The 17,839-nt window shown below is 37.5% G+C and overlaps 1 protein-coding gene across 6 annotated transcripts in view; it reads right to left on the bottom strand.

The window, feature by feature from the left end:
• FARS2 (phenylalanyl-tRNA synthetase 2, mitochondrial) overlaps positions 1–17,839 on the bottom strand; it is a 611,740-nt gene that overhangs the window by 204,933 nt on the left and 388,968 nt on the right. For all 6 annotated transcript variants that reach the window (XM_077143769.1, XM_077143770.1, XM_077143768.1 and 3 more), the window contains exon 6: positions 4,671–4,822. In XM_077143769.1, the coding sequence (XP_076999884.1) occupies positions 4,671–4,822 (152 nt within the window). The remainder of the gene's footprint in view (positions 1–4,670; positions 4,823–17,839) is intronic.

The raw sequence follows: 17,839 nt of genomic DNA, 5'->3' as shown, positions 1-17,839 counted from the left end.
ATGCTCATTTGTGTATCTTATGTCTATGGTTGCTTTTGCAATGGAGAGCTGAGTAGCTGCAACAGAAATCGCCTGGCCTGTAAAGTTAAAAGTATTTACCATCGATCCCTTAACAGAAAAAGCTTGCTGACACTTGGCCTAGATATTTCCTGAGAAGCATGACACAGTGAGCTAAAGGTAGTGAACTACTACCTTTTTATCCAGGTATGTCCTTTCTCTTAGGTATGTTCCTGGGGGCTATATTGGTTATGGATAGCTTTGGCTGTCAGGCCAAAGATATGAAAAATAATGGCTTAAAAAAGATATTTCTCTCTTACTTAGAAGCCCAGGGCTGAACTGGCACTCTACAGACTCCAGGACCTAGGCTACTTCTATGTTGTTGCTCCATAGAAGCAGCTTCCATTGCCAAGGTCACACCATGGTCCAGAACAGTTGCCAGAGGACCAGACATTTCATTCACATCCAGGTAGCAGGAAGGAGAAAGGAAAGCTTCAACTTCTTAGAAATACCATTGAACACTTCCACTTACAGATGATGGGCTCAACTGGATACACCATATGTAATAGAAGCGCAGCACAAGTGTAGCTTTTTGGTTGAATGTTGCTTGGTTAAAAATCAGGGCTATGTAATTAAAGGGGAGGGGAGGGAGCAGAGAAAATGGGATATTGAGAGAAGTCCCTTATTAAGATATATACATGCTCTGGGTAGGCCTATACTTTCCCATAGATCCAGTATGATGGTCTTTAAATAGTTGTACATTTATTTGAGAGATGGGAGACATCAGTGACAGTGAGATGTTTTTTTGGCTGGTTGTTTGTTTTTAAATTTTTAAATTTTCCAAGCACTGTCTCCTTCAGAGGGCACTGGACAAATTTATCTTTCGCCACTTAGTATGGAGCTGTGTATGTAGGTCTGCATTAATAACACATTTTTCTAACAGTCCAGTGATGCTGTATTTTTTGTTTGTTTGTTTGTTTTTGCATGGACAGGCACTGGGAATCGAATCTGGGTCTCTGGCATGGCAGACAAGAACTCTGCCACCGCAGCCCGCCCATGTATTGCTTTTTATAGACCTGTGCCCCAGGCATCTACCTGTCTGATCTGTCCCTGGGTCCACAGGAGTCCTATACTACCCACTCCCATTGAAGATCTTTTCAAGTAACACGCTTAATCACTACATATCATCTACAAGTCGACAGACTCATGCTTGCAATCATTTTAAGCTTCCCTTCAAAGTTACCCTTTACTCAAAACACACCCCCACCCATTCAGGGTAAGAGCAATTTGTCTCAGCTTCCTAGGTAGTACAGAAATTTTTTACTTCTCTCTCTAACCTAGTAGCCTCCAGTGATCTCCATTCAAAAAGGGCTATTCATCTGACTTTTGACACTGAAGGTGTGAGAGGCAGGGGTGAAGCTAAGTCAATACTAGGGAGCAAGAGACTGCTCCCATTTTAAAGTAAAAGTTTAAAATGAGTTTTGAATCCTTGATTTCAGAGGGTTTTCTGCATAATAAGAGTAGAAAAAATGAAAAATCACATGCCTGCAAATATATCAATTAGCAACCATTAGTCTTGTTCCCATATTTTCCTTCCTCTTCAAAAACCAGGCTTTCAGTATCCACATGGAAACTTCTCTTACATAAAAAGTCCAGGGCTGAATTGGCACTCTATACCTTCAGGAACCCAGGATACGAAAGCAAACCCTATAATTCTATTTTCTGTGAAGTTAGAAGGCAGATATTATCTTCAAGTTCTAAAATATATTTAAAAGCTTCCAAAAGCAGTTAAAATCAAATAGAAGCCAAATGGGAGGAAGCAAAGAAAAGAAACACATAGAGTGGCATAAACAGCAAAAACATATTTTTCAGAGCTGAGGGTTACAATCTGAAGTACAAAATCTTTATCACTAACAAGTGCTGAAATTGGGGTAAGAAAAGCTAAATCTTTTGTTTTTAACAACAAATGTGGAATTGGGGAAGGAGGAGAAAGACCTACACAAAGCATCAGAACCCTACATTTGTAAAAACTAGATAACTTTGTGCAAACAGCTGACACAGGAAGCTCAAAGCATTCATTTATAAGAGGGAAAAAGGCACTCATGTACACTGCTAATACATCAATTCAGAAATAGCTAAGAAAAAAATGAGTATAATGGCAGAAAAACTCACTAATGGACCAAGAGAATTCATAGAAAAATACTGTCATTGGAGCATATGAAAATTCTGACTAAATATTTTTCAGTGAATTGAAAAAAAAAAAAAGAAATGAAACCATTTCTTTATAAAGGAAGATCAGAAAACACAACTAACTCAGAGAAGAAATGGCAGGAAAACAAGAGGAAATGGAATGTAAACTTGCAGCTTTTAGAAGGAAAAACAATATACCTAATGGTGAAAGGCTCACAAGAGAAAATAGAAAACACAGTAAGGGACAGAGAAGATAACAAATCAGGAAAGTCAACCAAATGGATCGAAAAAAAGGAGTTTTAAAATATTAGAGAGAAAATAATAGGTGACAGTAGTCAGACAAAGGAGAGCCTACTCATGCATAACTGGAATCCGTGATGAACGAAACAGAACAAGGAAATGGACCAGAACAAATCTTTAAAGATATAAGTCAAGGAAACTTTCCTAAAACAAAAGCAGGGTCAAATCTACATAACGAGAGAGTACTAGGGAGAATAGATAAACTGAGAAGGATCCTGATAACATTTTTAAACACTTAAGATAAAGAAATAACCCTTTAGAATGAAGAGTAAAAAAGATCAAACCTGGCTACAGATTTCTTTATATCCAAGTAAATGAGAAAACAATTGTTGACACAAGATCTTCAATGAAAGAAAGGGTTGGCTAAGGAATTTATGTCCTGCTAAATTGCCATTCAGTTTTAGTATAAACAGATAAACAATTTTAAACACACAAGAGCTCGGGGAATATTGTTTCCACAAGTCCTTGAACAAACTTCTAGAGGAAGTGGCAGTGAGCACAGAGTATCTTTATCTAGAGAATTGAAACGTTCAATAATCACCAGAAAGGTAGGGATTCAATGTAAGGTCAGAATGTGTGTGCCATATGCCCTTGTAACACAGACATGATACAATTACAAATATTAGGAAGGGAGGAAAGAAGGGATTTGAGTTAGACAATATTTGGTGATTGCCCCTTTCCCAATAGCTGGGAGTTAAACGTAATCATTTAAAGATGACAAGTCAGAAATATCACTTATCTTCCCTGCTTTTATCCTTTTGTAGCTTCCAAATGGATTTAGAATAAAATCCCAAATCTCAGATCTTGCAAGTTCTGGCCCTGCTTGGCTCTGAACCACATTTCTACCTCTTAATCATTACTCTTCATCCATTTTCCCTCCTACTTAGTTCATTGAGCAGTCATGTGCTTTGCTGCCTCATATATTTCAGATAGGCCATTTCATCACAAAGGGATTCATATACACCATCTCTCCCCATACGGCTACACAGGTCAACCCCCCCCCCCCATTCATTACTCCATCCTCCCCTTTCCCCTGGGTCCACATAGGACATTCTCCCTCATAGGGATTCATATGCACCATTTCCTTCCATGGGTTCCTGCAGACCACCTCCACCTCCTCAGGGATTCATATACACCATCCCCTCCAAGGTACACAGGCTATCCACATCCCCACCTCCAGGGATTCATATATACCTGGGCTTGCATAGGCCATACTGGCCATAGGGATTCCTACATACCATTTCCCACACCATCACATGGGTACGCAGGCCACTTCTCCCCACAGGGATACATGTACACCATTCTCTCCCCTCTCCTGTGTTCACATAGGCCATTTTCCTCCAGAGGGGTCCATATACACCACTTCCCTCCATGGGATCACGTAGGTCACCCCCCACCCCACCCCCAGAGATATATACTCTCCCACCCCCACAAGCCCATGGGGACACAGAGGCCGTTTCCTCCCACAGGGATTCATATACACCATTTCTCTCTTCATGGATACACACAGGCTGTTTTCCCGACAGGAGTCTAGCTTGGTTATCTAGAAGATGATTTTGTACTTTTTCCACTGCCCCTCATACTCCTAACCCTTACTTAAATGCCACCTCCTCAACAAGGCCTTCTCTGTTAGTTCTTTGATTTTGCTCAGCAGATGTTCCCTTCAAAATACTTACGACAACTTAGTGTAACTATTTATTTAATACCTGCTTCTCCCACAAGACAATAGGACACCAGTAAGGCAGAGCTACGTCTGGGTTGAACACATTTAATTTCTAATATAGGGGCCAGTGTGTAGTAAATGCTCAACAAATGTTTACTGAGACCAACAAAACAGCTTTTGCTTCATGGAACGCTCGTTCTGCCTCTCTTATTTGTTTCTGGAATGTGGTACTGTAAGAAATCACTTCCCAAAAGACAATACCGAAAAACTACAAGATCTTTAAAACACTCTTTCCTAGTCCTTCTTTATTACATGGGAAAGACCAAAAAATGCATTTCAGAAAGATTTTTGGAAAGGACTGATGTAAAAGTATTTTCTGATAAGCTATTTGTTTACCATAAAATTCAGAAGACGTTTTGTCTCTTAAACTTTGGGTTTAAAGCAAAATGCTATACTAGGTTTCCACATGCCATTTGTCACAGAGACAGTAGAGAACGCAGTCAGAAAGCTGTTTACTTACTTTGGATGTTCAAATTTGTCTATAAGGTCCACTTTTTCCACCAGATCTCCTCCAATTGTTCGGACTAAGTCATAGAAATCATTTTCTGTGTAATTCTCAGAAGGCAACCAGAATGAAATGTCATTTATCACAGCAGGATATTTGCTAAGAGGCTAAGAAAACAAGAGAAGAAAATATAGATTAACTCGTTAGTTGGAGGAGAATGTTTAAATCTTTCATGGAATGTTTTGCTTGGTTAATTAGAAAAGGCTGGTAAAACATTATTTTGTTACTTGAATTTTCAGGAACAAAATGAACTTAATAGCTAAAATAAGCAAGTTCCACATGAAATGTTATAGATTCTTATCACATTTATAGATATGATTACTATATATTATATTTATATCCCTGTTATTATGCAATTTAGTATAAAGCAGTTTGAATATACCGTATTTCAGCTTTTCCCAATTGAATATTGCAGGAGGAAGGTTCACATTTAATTAACAAGCAATTCATTAACTTCTGGGATAGTTTCAGGAAGCCATATTAATAGAGAAATAAGTAGGGGCTTGTCAAAATTGATATTTCAATTAGTAATGTCATTACTTGTTAGTATTTCTAATTATTAAAATAAAGGACTGGGTTGATAAGTCATTTAGGGAGTTAAGCCATGAAAGATGTAATCACCACAAATGAAGCCATTTCCCCCTTTTATTCCATTTTTTCCAGTTTACCTGAGCTCAGTGGCTCACCATTATATTGAACAATCTTTTAATATTAGAATTAGACTTTTAGCTGTTATTGCATTTGTTTACATGGCTTACACATATGTACAAGAAAATTTTATATAAAGCTTTGTTCTGTAAATTGCTGTCACGACAAAAATTGTTTTGTTAAATGTTTCATCACACAACTGTGAAATCCTAAGGGAATATCTGCTAAAGCTACACATTTGTTAAAAGGGAAGATTTTAAAATTGATTTATATCAAACCTGGTATCACTATAAACTCTTCAGTGAATCCCTGATCAGATAGAGAACAAAACTCTTAAAATGGCAAAAATCTCTGAAGAACCAAATACACAATCTTAAATGATAATTCAACTTGATATATCAATAAAGTTGTCAAACAAATGCATCCATTTAGAACATACACTTCAAATGTGACTATGACAGTCATCATCCAGGTGCTCTTATGAAAACATCCTAGGTTTTCTCTCCTCGAGTAAAGCCATGCTGGTATGATAAATAACCTATGGATTTGTCATGGGTTGAGAGGGGTTTGGTGATAGAAGAAAATCCTTTTAGGAGTCACTTCTTCTTCCGCCCCTTGAGAAATACAGAAGCTCACTGCACTAAGGCACTGATTAGATAAATGGTTGGTAGGCTCAGAAATTGTATGCAATTTCCTCCTCAGGTAAATCCAAGCTAAGGTCAAACTTAGGATGTGACCCAAGTGACAGAGAACTGGGAGAAGAGGCCCACCCCAAGCCACTGAGTCAGTATTCCATGGACAACAGTCAACGTGGTAACACGGTCAGCTACGAGGCCGTTCCCCAATACACAGCACTCTAATACAGGAGGAAAACAGAGTGCTGACGTCTGCAGTTTTAAAAACTATTATAGTAAATAAAGCTTTAAAAACCCTGGAGTCAAAAAGAAAACCCACAAATGACTTACTGTATTGCAAACCTAGCTCAATGTAACAGACTGTCGACGAGTTTAAAGTACTGGTTTAACTAAAGGAAGAAGCATTCACTATGCTGGCCACTGGGAATGTGTCGGAAGTGGAAGGACTGTCAGTGACCCCTGTGTTTTTTGAGGATAACCATAAAGTTTTGCTTTGAAAACAGGCAGATAATTCTACAGATCCAAGGTTACTGACATGTAGGTTTTTCAGTTGCTTTCCCAAGATGGTACCAAAATCATTCATCTTTGTCCCTGGTTGCCAGGGAGACTTTCACCCCTGGAGTCATGTCCCATGTGGCAGGGAGGGCAGTGAGTTCACCTGCAAAAGGGATGTATTTTTGACAAGTATTGTGAAATTACTCTCTGGGAATATTCTGAAAGCTTACATCAGTGGAGAATAGGATCATCTAATCACAAATTTACTAACAAGAAATACTATTTTTATAGTCTTTCTTAATTGTAAAGAACAATTATTATAATTTTACATTTAATATCTTACATCATTAATAAAGTTGAATTATAATATATGTTAAAAAACCAACCATCTGTGAAGTTTAAAGTCTGTCATCTGTGACTAAAAACAAGTGAATTATTATGAACCATCTAATAAAAATGAATTTTAAAACTTAGATTAAATGGATGCTTTTCACTCAAAACAGAAAGCTTAACTACAATCACTATGTACCAAATTGAATTATCAGGCAAATCTCTCTATAATAAAAACATTAGACTCAGATGGTGCATAGTGTAATTTTATTAAATGTTTAAGGTGAAGGTTGTCCCCTTTAAATGCAAACTGTTTCAGGGATCAGAGAAAAGGAGAAAAAGCTCCCCAACTAATTTTATGAGGTTACCATAAACTCAAAGCCAAATCTTGACAAGCCCAACACAATTCATGAAAAATTTTGGCAAATTACACATAAAATCTTATATGCAAAATCCTAAATATAACTTGAGCAAACACAATTCAACATTAAAGTCAAGAGTAAGATTAGCAAAACATAAAGTGAAGAATAAGATAAGGAAAATATCACCTATTCATGGATGTGGAGATTCACTACTGTTTTGTTTAAAAAAATTTTTTTTAATATTTTATTGAGAAATCTTCATACAGTCCACAGCATGGTATACAATCACTGCTCACAATATCATCACGTAGTTGTGTATTCATCACCATGATCATTTTTAGAGCATTTGCATCACTCCCAAAATAGAAATAAAGAAAAAACTCCTACATCCCATATTCCTTACCCCTCCCTCTCATTGACCACTAGTATCTCAAGCAACCCAATTTTTACCCTTTATTCACCCCCCCCATTATTTATATATTTTTATCCTTATTTTTTTACTTATCTGTCCATACCCTGGAGAAAAGGAACATCAGACATGGTTTTCACAATCACACAGTCACATTGTAAAAGCTATAGCCTTAAACAATCATCTTCCAGAATCAAGGCTAATGGAACATGGCTCAACAGTTTCAGGTATTTCCCTCCAGCCACTCCAATACACCATTAACTAAAAAGGGATATCTATACAATGCATAAGAATAACCTTCAGGATAACCTCTTAACTCTGAAATCTCTCAGGCACTGAAACTTTATTTTGTCTCATTTCTCTCTTCCCCTGTTTGGTCAAGAGGGCTTTCTCAATTCCGTGATGCCGGGTCCTGGCTCATCCCAACAGTCCTGTCCTACATTGCTACGGAGATGTATACTCCTGGGAGTCATGCCCCACATAGTGGGGAGGGCAGTGAGTTCACCTGCCGAGTTGGCTGAGAGAGAGGCCACATCTGTGCGACAAAAGAGGTTCTCTAGGGATGACTCTTAAGCATAATTATAAGTAGGCTTAGCTTCTCCCTTTCAAGAATAACCCTCATAGGGGCGAACTCCAAGATTGAGGGTTCAGCCTATTGATTTGGTTGTCCCCAGTGCTTGCAAGAATATCAGGAATTCCCCAGATAGGGAAGTTGAATATTTCCCTTTCTTCCCAGTCCTCCAAGGGGACTTTGCAAATACTGTTTTAGTCTCTGCCCAAATTACTCTGGGATATACTGGGGCATCACACTAACCTATACAAACCAACAAGATCTTCAATAGTGTTCGGATGGCAATTCTATGCAAATTGATCTACAGATTCAACTCAATATCTATCAAAATCCCAGCCAGATTTTTTGGAGGGATCAAAAAGTTGATTCTAAATTTATATGGAATTGTAAGGGACCCAGAATAGCCTAGACCATCTTGAGAAAGAAGAAAAATGAGGGGAGCTCATATTTCCCAATTTAAAAACTTACTACAAAGCAACAGTAATTAAGACAGTGTGGTCTGGTTAAGGAAAGACGTACAGATCAAAGGCATAGGGTTGAGAATTCAGAAATAAACTTTCATATCTATGGTCAACTGATTTTCGACAAGAGTATTACACCCATTCAGTGGGTAAAGAATAGTCTGTTCAACCAGTGTTGCAGGGACATATGCATCGCCACTTGTAAAAGAATGAAATTGGAACTTCACCTTATACCAGACTCAAAAACATAACTTAAGCCCTAAAACTATTAAGCTCTTAGAACAAAGTTTAGGAGAAAATCTGCATGAGTTTGGATTTGGCAATGGGATTCTTAAGTATGACACCAAAAGTACAAGCAATAAAAGAAAAAATAGATAACTTATACTTCATCAAATTTAAAACTTTGTACTTCAAAGGATACTATCAAGAAAGTGAAAACACCAATTCATAGAATAGGAGAAAATACTTACAGACCATATAGATGATAAGGAACTTGTATCCAGAACATATACAGAATTATTAAAACAATATTAAAAACACAAATAACCCCATTTTAGGAATGAACAAAGGACTTGAATAAACATTTCTCCAAAGAAGATACACAAATGGCTAATAAGTACATGAAAAGACACTCAGTATCATTAGTCATCAGGAAAGTGTATATCAAAACCACTAACGATTCCCAACCCATGTATCCCCTAAACAAACAAATAAACACACAATGAGATACTATTTCACACTCTATAGAATGGCTATTATTAAAAAGGAAAGTAAAGATGTGGAGAAATCAGGACACTTATATGCTGCTGGTGGGAATGTAAAATGGTGCAGCTACTTTGGAAAACAGTCTGGTCGCTCCTCAAATGGTTAAATATAGAGCTGCCCTATGAACCAGGAATTCCACTTTCCTGGTAAGTACCAAGAGGAATGCAAACATAGGTCCATGCAAAAACTTGTATGCGAATAGCAGCACTATTACCAATAGCCAAAAGGTGGAAACAACCCAAATACCTAACAACTGAAGAATGGCTAAACAAAATTGTGGCACTTCCATACAATGGAATATCATTTCCTGATAAAAAGGCATGAATGATGACAAACGCTATAACATGGGTGAAGTTTGAAAATATTATGCTAAGTGAAAGAAGCCAGTCATAAAAGACCACATATTATATCACTCCATTTATATGACATGTCCAGAACGGGTAAATTTACAGAGGCAGAAAGTAGATTAGTGGTTATTTAGGGATTGGGTGGGGTATGGATAGGGGACAGGGGGTGACAGCTAAAGGGTACAGAGTTTCTTTTTAAGTGAAAACAATGTTCTAAAATTGATTGTGGTGATAGCTGCAAAATTCTGTGAATATATTAAAAGCCACTGAATTGTATATTTTAAATGGCTGAATTGTATGGTATATGAATCATAAATCAATAAAGCTGTTATTAAAAAAAAAAGTCAAGTAAGGATGTTCACTATCACCCTTGTTCTATAACACTCCACTGGCAGTCCTAGCAATACAATAAATAATATGCATTAAACGAACTGAAATAATAATTTATATTACATATATACAATAAATAAGAGCTAAGGTGAATGAATTGGAGAGTCACATATCACTATGTTTAAAACTCAAAAATATAATGTTGAATTTCTTTTAAAATAATAAAAGTTGTATTAAGATGTGTTCACTATGATGTTTTTATAAAGTTTGAAAACAGGTATAGCAAGAGTATATATGCACAAACTGTATTAAATCATACGTGGGAAGGCGATATGCCAACTTTGGAATAATCATCATCTCTCAGAAGTAGGGAAAGAGGATTCAGGAAGGGAACAAAAGGGATTTCAACCTTATTTTTAAGATGCAAAAACAACAGTTCAATTTCAACCCATATTTTTGCAGCACTTGTACTGCGTGATGACTGCAGGCTAAAAGTATTGGTCGGATTGGGGTGGGGTAGGGTGCCATAACCAGAGAGACAGAGCAGCCCTAGCTCATACTTCATTTCTGTAATGAGGACTGAATACTAGACACTCTTGTAATATTTTCTTCATGTTTTCTGCTAACAGTCTTTTTCTTTGCATTGCTGCTGCTCTAAATATCTTGAAAAATAATATCCTTATTTTATTAGGTTGGGCTAATCCTAAGGATCTATGAACTTTTGTTTCACAGTTGGCCACTTTTTAAACCTCCTATCAGCACTGATTATTGATACATCCAATTTTGAGAATTGTTTCCTTCCCCATTGTGGGGGTTAAAAAAACCCATGAAGTTCTGTGCTTCCCTGAGCCCAGCCCCGCCCAGACCCCAGGCTGTATTTGAGTTTCACTTCTGTTTATTTCTCTGTCATTCTCTTCTCTAAATTGACCCATGTCTGAGCCAACTTTGCAGTCTGCAGTAGCACGGGCTGGCTAATAAATCCTGCTGAACTCTTATACCATACCATGGGTTCAGCGCCCATACTTCCCAGATTTCCCAGGGCAGTGTGGACTAAATAAAATAGTAATTTCAATAGTTCCAAAAAGGATCAGTCTCCTTGTCACCTGGTTCACATGATTTTGGTGTTTGAAAATGTTGCCTTTCCCCATCTTTTTCTTTCTTTGAAATAGCAAAACATCTATAAAACTTACTTTGCTTGCTAAGTTCTGCTCTAATTTCCTTTTACCACCCTCTTCCTTTAAGAGGTTTATTCATTCACCCTGAGGATTGTCAGTTACCAGAGGTGCAGGTGGGAAAGCTGGGAAATAAACTGAGAGTTCAGCTATTGAAGAGAAGGCAGAGATAAAACTGAGGGGCATTTCTTGCCACCACCACCGCCATTAATTTCTGTTCCCATGTTATATTCTATCCTTTTTTGTTGACTAGTTGGCCTTATTTGTTCTTTTTCTAGCTTATTGAGTTGAATAATAAACTCATATATTTTGGGGCTTTCTTATTTTTAAATAAAAGCATTTAAGGCTATAAATGTCCCTCTAAATACATTTTTTAGATATATCCCATAAGCTTTTACCCACAGTATTTCATTGTCCAGGTTCTAAATATCTGTATTTTCTATTGCAATTTTTTCTTTATTTGAGAGTACATTGTTTAGTTTCCAAATAAGTGATTTTTTCCCTTTTTTTCTTATTATAGAAGGTGTAGGTTGACAGAAAAATCATGCAGCAGTTCCCATAACTCTCCCCCAGTATTAACCTTTTGCACTGGTGTGGTACCTTTGCTACAAGGATAAGAGAATATTATTATAATTATATTATTAATTATAGTTCATAGTTTACATTAGAGCTCACTGTTCGTTGTACAGTCTCAGGGTTTCTTTCTTGTTTAATGTTTATTCTAGTAACATATATACAACCTAGAATTTCCCCTCTTGACCACATTCTAATAAATAATTCAGTGGTGTTAGTTACAGTCATAGGGTGGCTACAATCACCACCATCCATTACCAAAACTTTTCCATCACCCCAACCAAAAAACTGGACCAATTTAGCGTTAACTCCCCATTCCCCACCCCTACCCCAGTCCCTGGTAACGTGCAATCTAGTTTATGATTCTGTGAATTTACTTATTCTAATTATTTCACATCAATGTGATCATCAAATAAAGTAAATTTTGTGGCCTATAAAACTGCCTTTGAGTTGTTAATTGCAAACTTAATTGCATTGCTGTCCGAGAACATAGTATGATATTCATTCTTGGAACTTGGCTAAAATTGCTTTGCAAACTAGGATGTGGTTAATTTGCGTCAATGTTCTGATTGTGTTTAAAAAGGCATAATTTCTATCATTTGGATGTGGAATTCCACATACATTATCAAGATCAAACTTCTTCATTATATTGTTCAATTTTTTTTACTTAAAATTTTTTTATTAGTTTAAATTTTCTTTATTCTTTCTGATCTTTTTATCTTGCTTCACCTCACCCTTCATGAGAATCAGTTTCTGCTAAAAAGATAGCAATCTTCCACTCTGATTGTGATTTTATAAAATCATGCATTTTGCTTCATAGATTCTAAAGCTATATTGTTAGGAATATTTTTCTGTAGGATTTTTTTTCTTTGATTTTTTTTTTCTTTAAGCATCATTAAGGTCCCTGATAATCTTTATTGAGAATTTTGTCTTGAATTAGAATTTGTTGTACCAGCTTATTTAAATTTAGCACCTGCTTGGTACATACATTTTTTTCAATCTCTCTGCTTTCAACTTTCCTATGTTGTTTTTTTTAAAAGATGTCTTTCTTAAACAAGTTAAATTTCAGTTAAAATCCAATAGTTTCTAAGTTTTAATAGGTTAGTTTAATTTATGTTCATTGTGATTATCGATGTTTTTAACTTCTATCATCTGCATTCATGTTTTCTGCTAACAGTTTTTTCTTTCCATAACTTTTCTCCTTTCCTCCCTTCTATTTGGTTGACCATTTCTAAATATTGTAATTTTTCCCTATTATGTTTTAGAAGCTATAAGTTGTATTTTGATCCTTTAAGTAATTATATGTGTGTATGTATATCTCCTTTAATAAACTGTTCTAAAGCCTAAAGCTATTTAGTGTTTCTATCCAGCTCCTAAATAAGACAGGAAACTTTTTATTTTTAAAGAGGACCTCTTTTTCTCATCATTACTTAGTTTTATTTTGTCTTTTTAGAAAAGGACACACAAAACAAAAAGTCATGTCAACAGCTAACTTTAATTTTTTTTCTTTAATTCTCTATTTGTTTCTTGCATTCCACCTATTTGCTGGGAGACAATTCTCCCTGGATTTCTATATATCTTGTGACTATGTGTATAATAACCTTGGAAGAAAGGTAGTTTTTCCCTCTGGACAGAGAGGAGACTTATTTCTCAGCAAGAATAATGAAGATAATGTCTTCCTAAGGGGCAAAGATTAGGTAAGCTTGCTAATATCCCTTTTAAAATATTGGGGTGGAAAAAACCCAAAAAGATTGGGGGGTTCCTAAACTTGACCTTTTCCAGCTATGATACTAACCCAGTGTGTATGTGGGATCTACCCGTTCTGCATTGGCCCTTTGGGACTTGAGATAAGGAGAATCAATGAAAACATGAAGCTCATGCTGCCCTCCATGCAATGAGCAATAGTCTTTTGTCTCTGACCTAGGAATTTTGTGTCATTCTGCCAGCATCGACCTCTACAACCAGCTACCTTGTTAACTTGCAAGAAGGGTAAAATCTCAGCGCAGCCCTTTCATAGTTCCTGACATATTTCTTTATTTTTTAGTTTTTTTTCCTTGCAGAAGAATATTATTTAATAGTTTTCAATGTTTTTACTTCTAACATCTTCATCTGTGTTTTCTGTTAACTAATCTTTTTTTTTTTCCCCTATAACTTTTATCCTTTCCTGCCTTCTGTTGGTCAATCAAGTTTTTAAATGAAAGTTTTGGGAGACAAACTAACTCAGTATTTATATATTTAAAAGCACTCACACTTAAATAATTTGGTGGGGCATAAAATTACAAATTGACAGTTGCCTGCCCTCAGCACTTTTTTTTTTTTTTTTTTTTTTTTATTAACGGAAAGAAAAAAAAGAAATTAACACAACATTTAGAAATCATACCATTCTACATATGTACTCAGTAATTCTTAACATCATCACATAGATGCATGATCATTGTTTCTTAGTACATTTGCATCAGTTTAGAGGAACTAGCAACACAACAGAAAAAGATATAAAATGTTAATATAAAGAAAAGAAATAAAAGTAGTAGTAATAGTAAAAAACAACAACAACAAACAAACCAACAAGCAAACAAAAAAAAAACCCTATAGCTCAGATGCAGCTTCATTCAGTATTTTAACATGATTACTTTACAATTAGGTATTATTGTGCTGTCCATTTTTGAGTTTTTGTATCTAGTCCTGTTGCACAATCTGTATCCCTTCAGCTTCAATTATCCATTGTCTTACCCTGTTTCTAACTCCTGCTGAACTCTGTTACCAATGACATATTTCAAGTTTATTCTCGAATGTCCGTTCACAACAGTGGGACCATACAGTATTTGTCCTTTAGTTTTTGGCTGGATTCACTCAGCATAATATTCTCTAGGTCCATCCATGTTATTACATGGTTCACAAGTTTATCTTGTCTTAAAGCTGCATAATATTCCATCGTATGTATATACCACAGTTTGTTTAGCCACTCTTCTGTTGATGGAGATTTTGGCTGTTTCCATCTCTTTGCAATTGTAAATAACGCTGCTATAAACATTGGTGTGCAAATGTCCGTTTGTGTCTTTGCCCTTAAGTCCTTTGAGTAGATACCTAGCAATGGTATTGCTGGGTCGTATGGCAATTCTATATTCAGCTTTTTGAGGAACCGCCAAACTGCCTTCCACAGTGGTTGCACCCTTTGACATTCCCACCAACAGTGAATAAGTGTGCCTCTTTCTCCGCATCCTCTCCAGCACTTGTCGTTTTCTGTTTTGTTGATAATGGCCATTCTGGTGGGTGTGAGATGATATCTCATTGTGGTTTTGATTTGCATTTCTCTATGCCCTCAGCACTTTGAAAATATTTTTCTGGCATCTGTTAGCAATGATGAAAAGTTTGCTGTTAGCCATTGCTATTTTTTCCTAGGTAATCTGTCTTTTCCTCTGCAGTTTGAAGCATTTTATCTTCATCCCTAGACTCTGCAGTTTGAGTCAGATTAGGCCAGGTGTGCATTTATCTTTATTCTGCTCAGGGCTCAGGGTGTGCTTTCTGCCAGGGATTCACGCAGAAATGTCCCAGTTCTGAAAAGTTCTAGCCATTCCTCTCATTCTCTTCTGCCACTGCAATAATACATATTTTGGAGCTTCTTAATCTATACTGTCTTTCTCTTTGCTCCTTTTAGGTTTTTATCTTTGTCTATTTTTGTTGCATTTGGGGTGAAGTCCTCCGTACTAACTTATTTACTAACTCCCCCTTTAAGTGGTCTAGTCACATCTGCTTATTTTCTTCATTCCAATGAATGTATTACTCATTTCCACAATTTAGAATTGTTGGTTTCCATATCCACTTACACTTCATTCGGTCTGTTCTGCAGAATTTTCCGTTCTTTGTGCGTTTTAATGGTTATTAATTCCTCCATATCTCTCTTTGAGGACATCAGACATTTTCTTTTAGATTGCTCCTCGAATTTTACTTTCAACTCCAGTGAACTCAGATTCGGATTGTTGATTTGGTTGACTGGTACTTGAAGGTCAGAGATCTTCCCGTAGTTTGGAATTTGAGGGTGCAGGCTCAGCATGTATGTGAGGTAACTGTTTATGTCCCTTCACTGGTTAGAGGTTTCTGTGATTCCTCTGTTTGTACCCCTAGCCTGGCACCAACGCCACTGTGGTGGTCTGAGTTCCTGCCCAGTGATGATACGGGGGACACTCGGTCATTGGGATAAGGTTGATTTATCTCAGTTCCTGATAAGGAAGCCATGGATGGCTCTGACCTCTTCTCTTCCTAGGATAAAGCTCCACATAAGGAGAGGTGAGAGCTGCCAGCCATCAGCAACAGTGATTGCTGGCCTCTCCTGATCAGGAGAGCACCAGCACATCCATCCTGACTGTTTTTCCAGCACGAGTAAGCTTGGACCCCACATGCTGGACAGAGCTCTTCACTCCCTGATCTCAACCACAGCTAACCCATGGGCTGCCCCCTCTTGCTTATGACCCTGGAGCCCAGCAAGGCCATCTGTCTCATAATCTGCTTAATGTTTTGGTTAGTTTCTCATCTATAGAGAGATATCTTTGGGAGGAAAGGGGAGGCATAATTATGATTTTCACATTTTCTCTTTTTAGATTTTTATCACTGCTGCTTCTTTGGAGCAGGTAAAGAGCAGCCTACAGAGCAACACCAACTTGCTTCTATATATATTTTTTTACATAATGGTTCTCAACTTTGGGTGGGAGACGGCCATTGCTCTCTCTGAGAATATGATGCAAGATTCAAAACTTTGTCCTGGAAGTAGCCGTTTTCATAAACACATTTTTGCCTACACAGTCCGGGTATTCACCAACCCAGTAAAATTCATGCAAGGAGTCTGATTAAGGACCCTAACTATGAACCAAACTCAAAATTGCATTATGGGCTTTAAGCACAGTTAATTGAGATTACTGTTTAAAATACCAAGAGCATACTTAACTAACATATGGTATTAGTATATGTGTGTATGTGTGTACACTTACGACATATCCACACTGTAAAGCACGTATACGTTAAGATAATAAAACTTTAAATGAAGGCATTGTCTGACAATAGTTACTTGAGGTGCAATCCTATTTATTTAAATGAAAATAATCTGCCTTTTTATGAGTCCTGCACTGCAATTAGGGACAGCTCTGAAGGGCCACTCTGGCTTCGTCACTGGCCATGGGCCAGCTGAGACCTCTGCTGTGAAGTATCACAGCCCAGCATCTCCCACCGCTCCATCCTGCTTTCTTCCCATCCACAGGTGTTGAACATGTACTAATAAACTTCCAGTACACTAATCTCCATCTTAGAGTCTGCTTTCTGGGGGAATCTGACCAACCCCTAGACACCAACAAAATGCCAGTAAACAGTTGTGTGTCCAGGGAGATATAAACTCCTAGGGAGGCAGATGACCAGGAGTGGAATTTGGCTCTGCGTTACCAGCGACAAGATGGAGAGGGATGGCTCTGCCCTGGTGTCCCCGCACACATCCATGTGGGCCACGCAGGCAAGGCTTGACTTGCAGCTGTAGCCCATCTGAGTCTCAGCAGGAAACCTCTGGTGGGATGCCTGTGAGGAGCTGCTCTGGGGCCATCTTCCACTCCCTTTCCTGTCTTCTGGAGGTGGGGGCTGTCAGGAGAGTTTCTCAGGGCCTCCAATCAGATCAGAGCTTGCCCATCAGATCAGAGCTGCAGAGTATATGATCTTAGCTGCAGCCAAGGATTATCTCCTAAGCAATGGGCATCTCATAGCATGTCATCCAGCCCTGTTGGTCTTGGTGTCATCTTTTTTGGTGTGTGGGACAAAACCCACAAAAGCTGACACCTTGGGCTAGTTTTTCCATCATTGTCAATGTAAGTAGAAGACACTGTCAAAATCTAGAGGCGCTTGTGTCTGTATCAGCCATATCAGTCAGTGTAGTCTTGCCTTACATGCCGTTTGCCCACCCCATGATGAGGCCAACTTACCCTACAGTTTCTTCTACAAAGCAGAGACAGCATCTGCTTTGGCAAACGGTGGTGAAGATTAAAGGAAATAAC

This window comes from Tamandua tetradactyla, chromosome 25 (assembly GCF_023851605.1).
Source record: "Tamandua tetradactyla isolate mTamTet1 chromosome 25, mTamTet1.pri, whole genome shotgun sequence".
NCBI lineage: Eukaryota > Metazoa > Chordata > Mammalia > Pilosa > Myrmecophagidae > Tamandua > Tamandua tetradactyla.
Note: the sequence above shows the minus strand (reverse complement) of the source record. Positions and strands in the feature narration are given on the sequence as shown.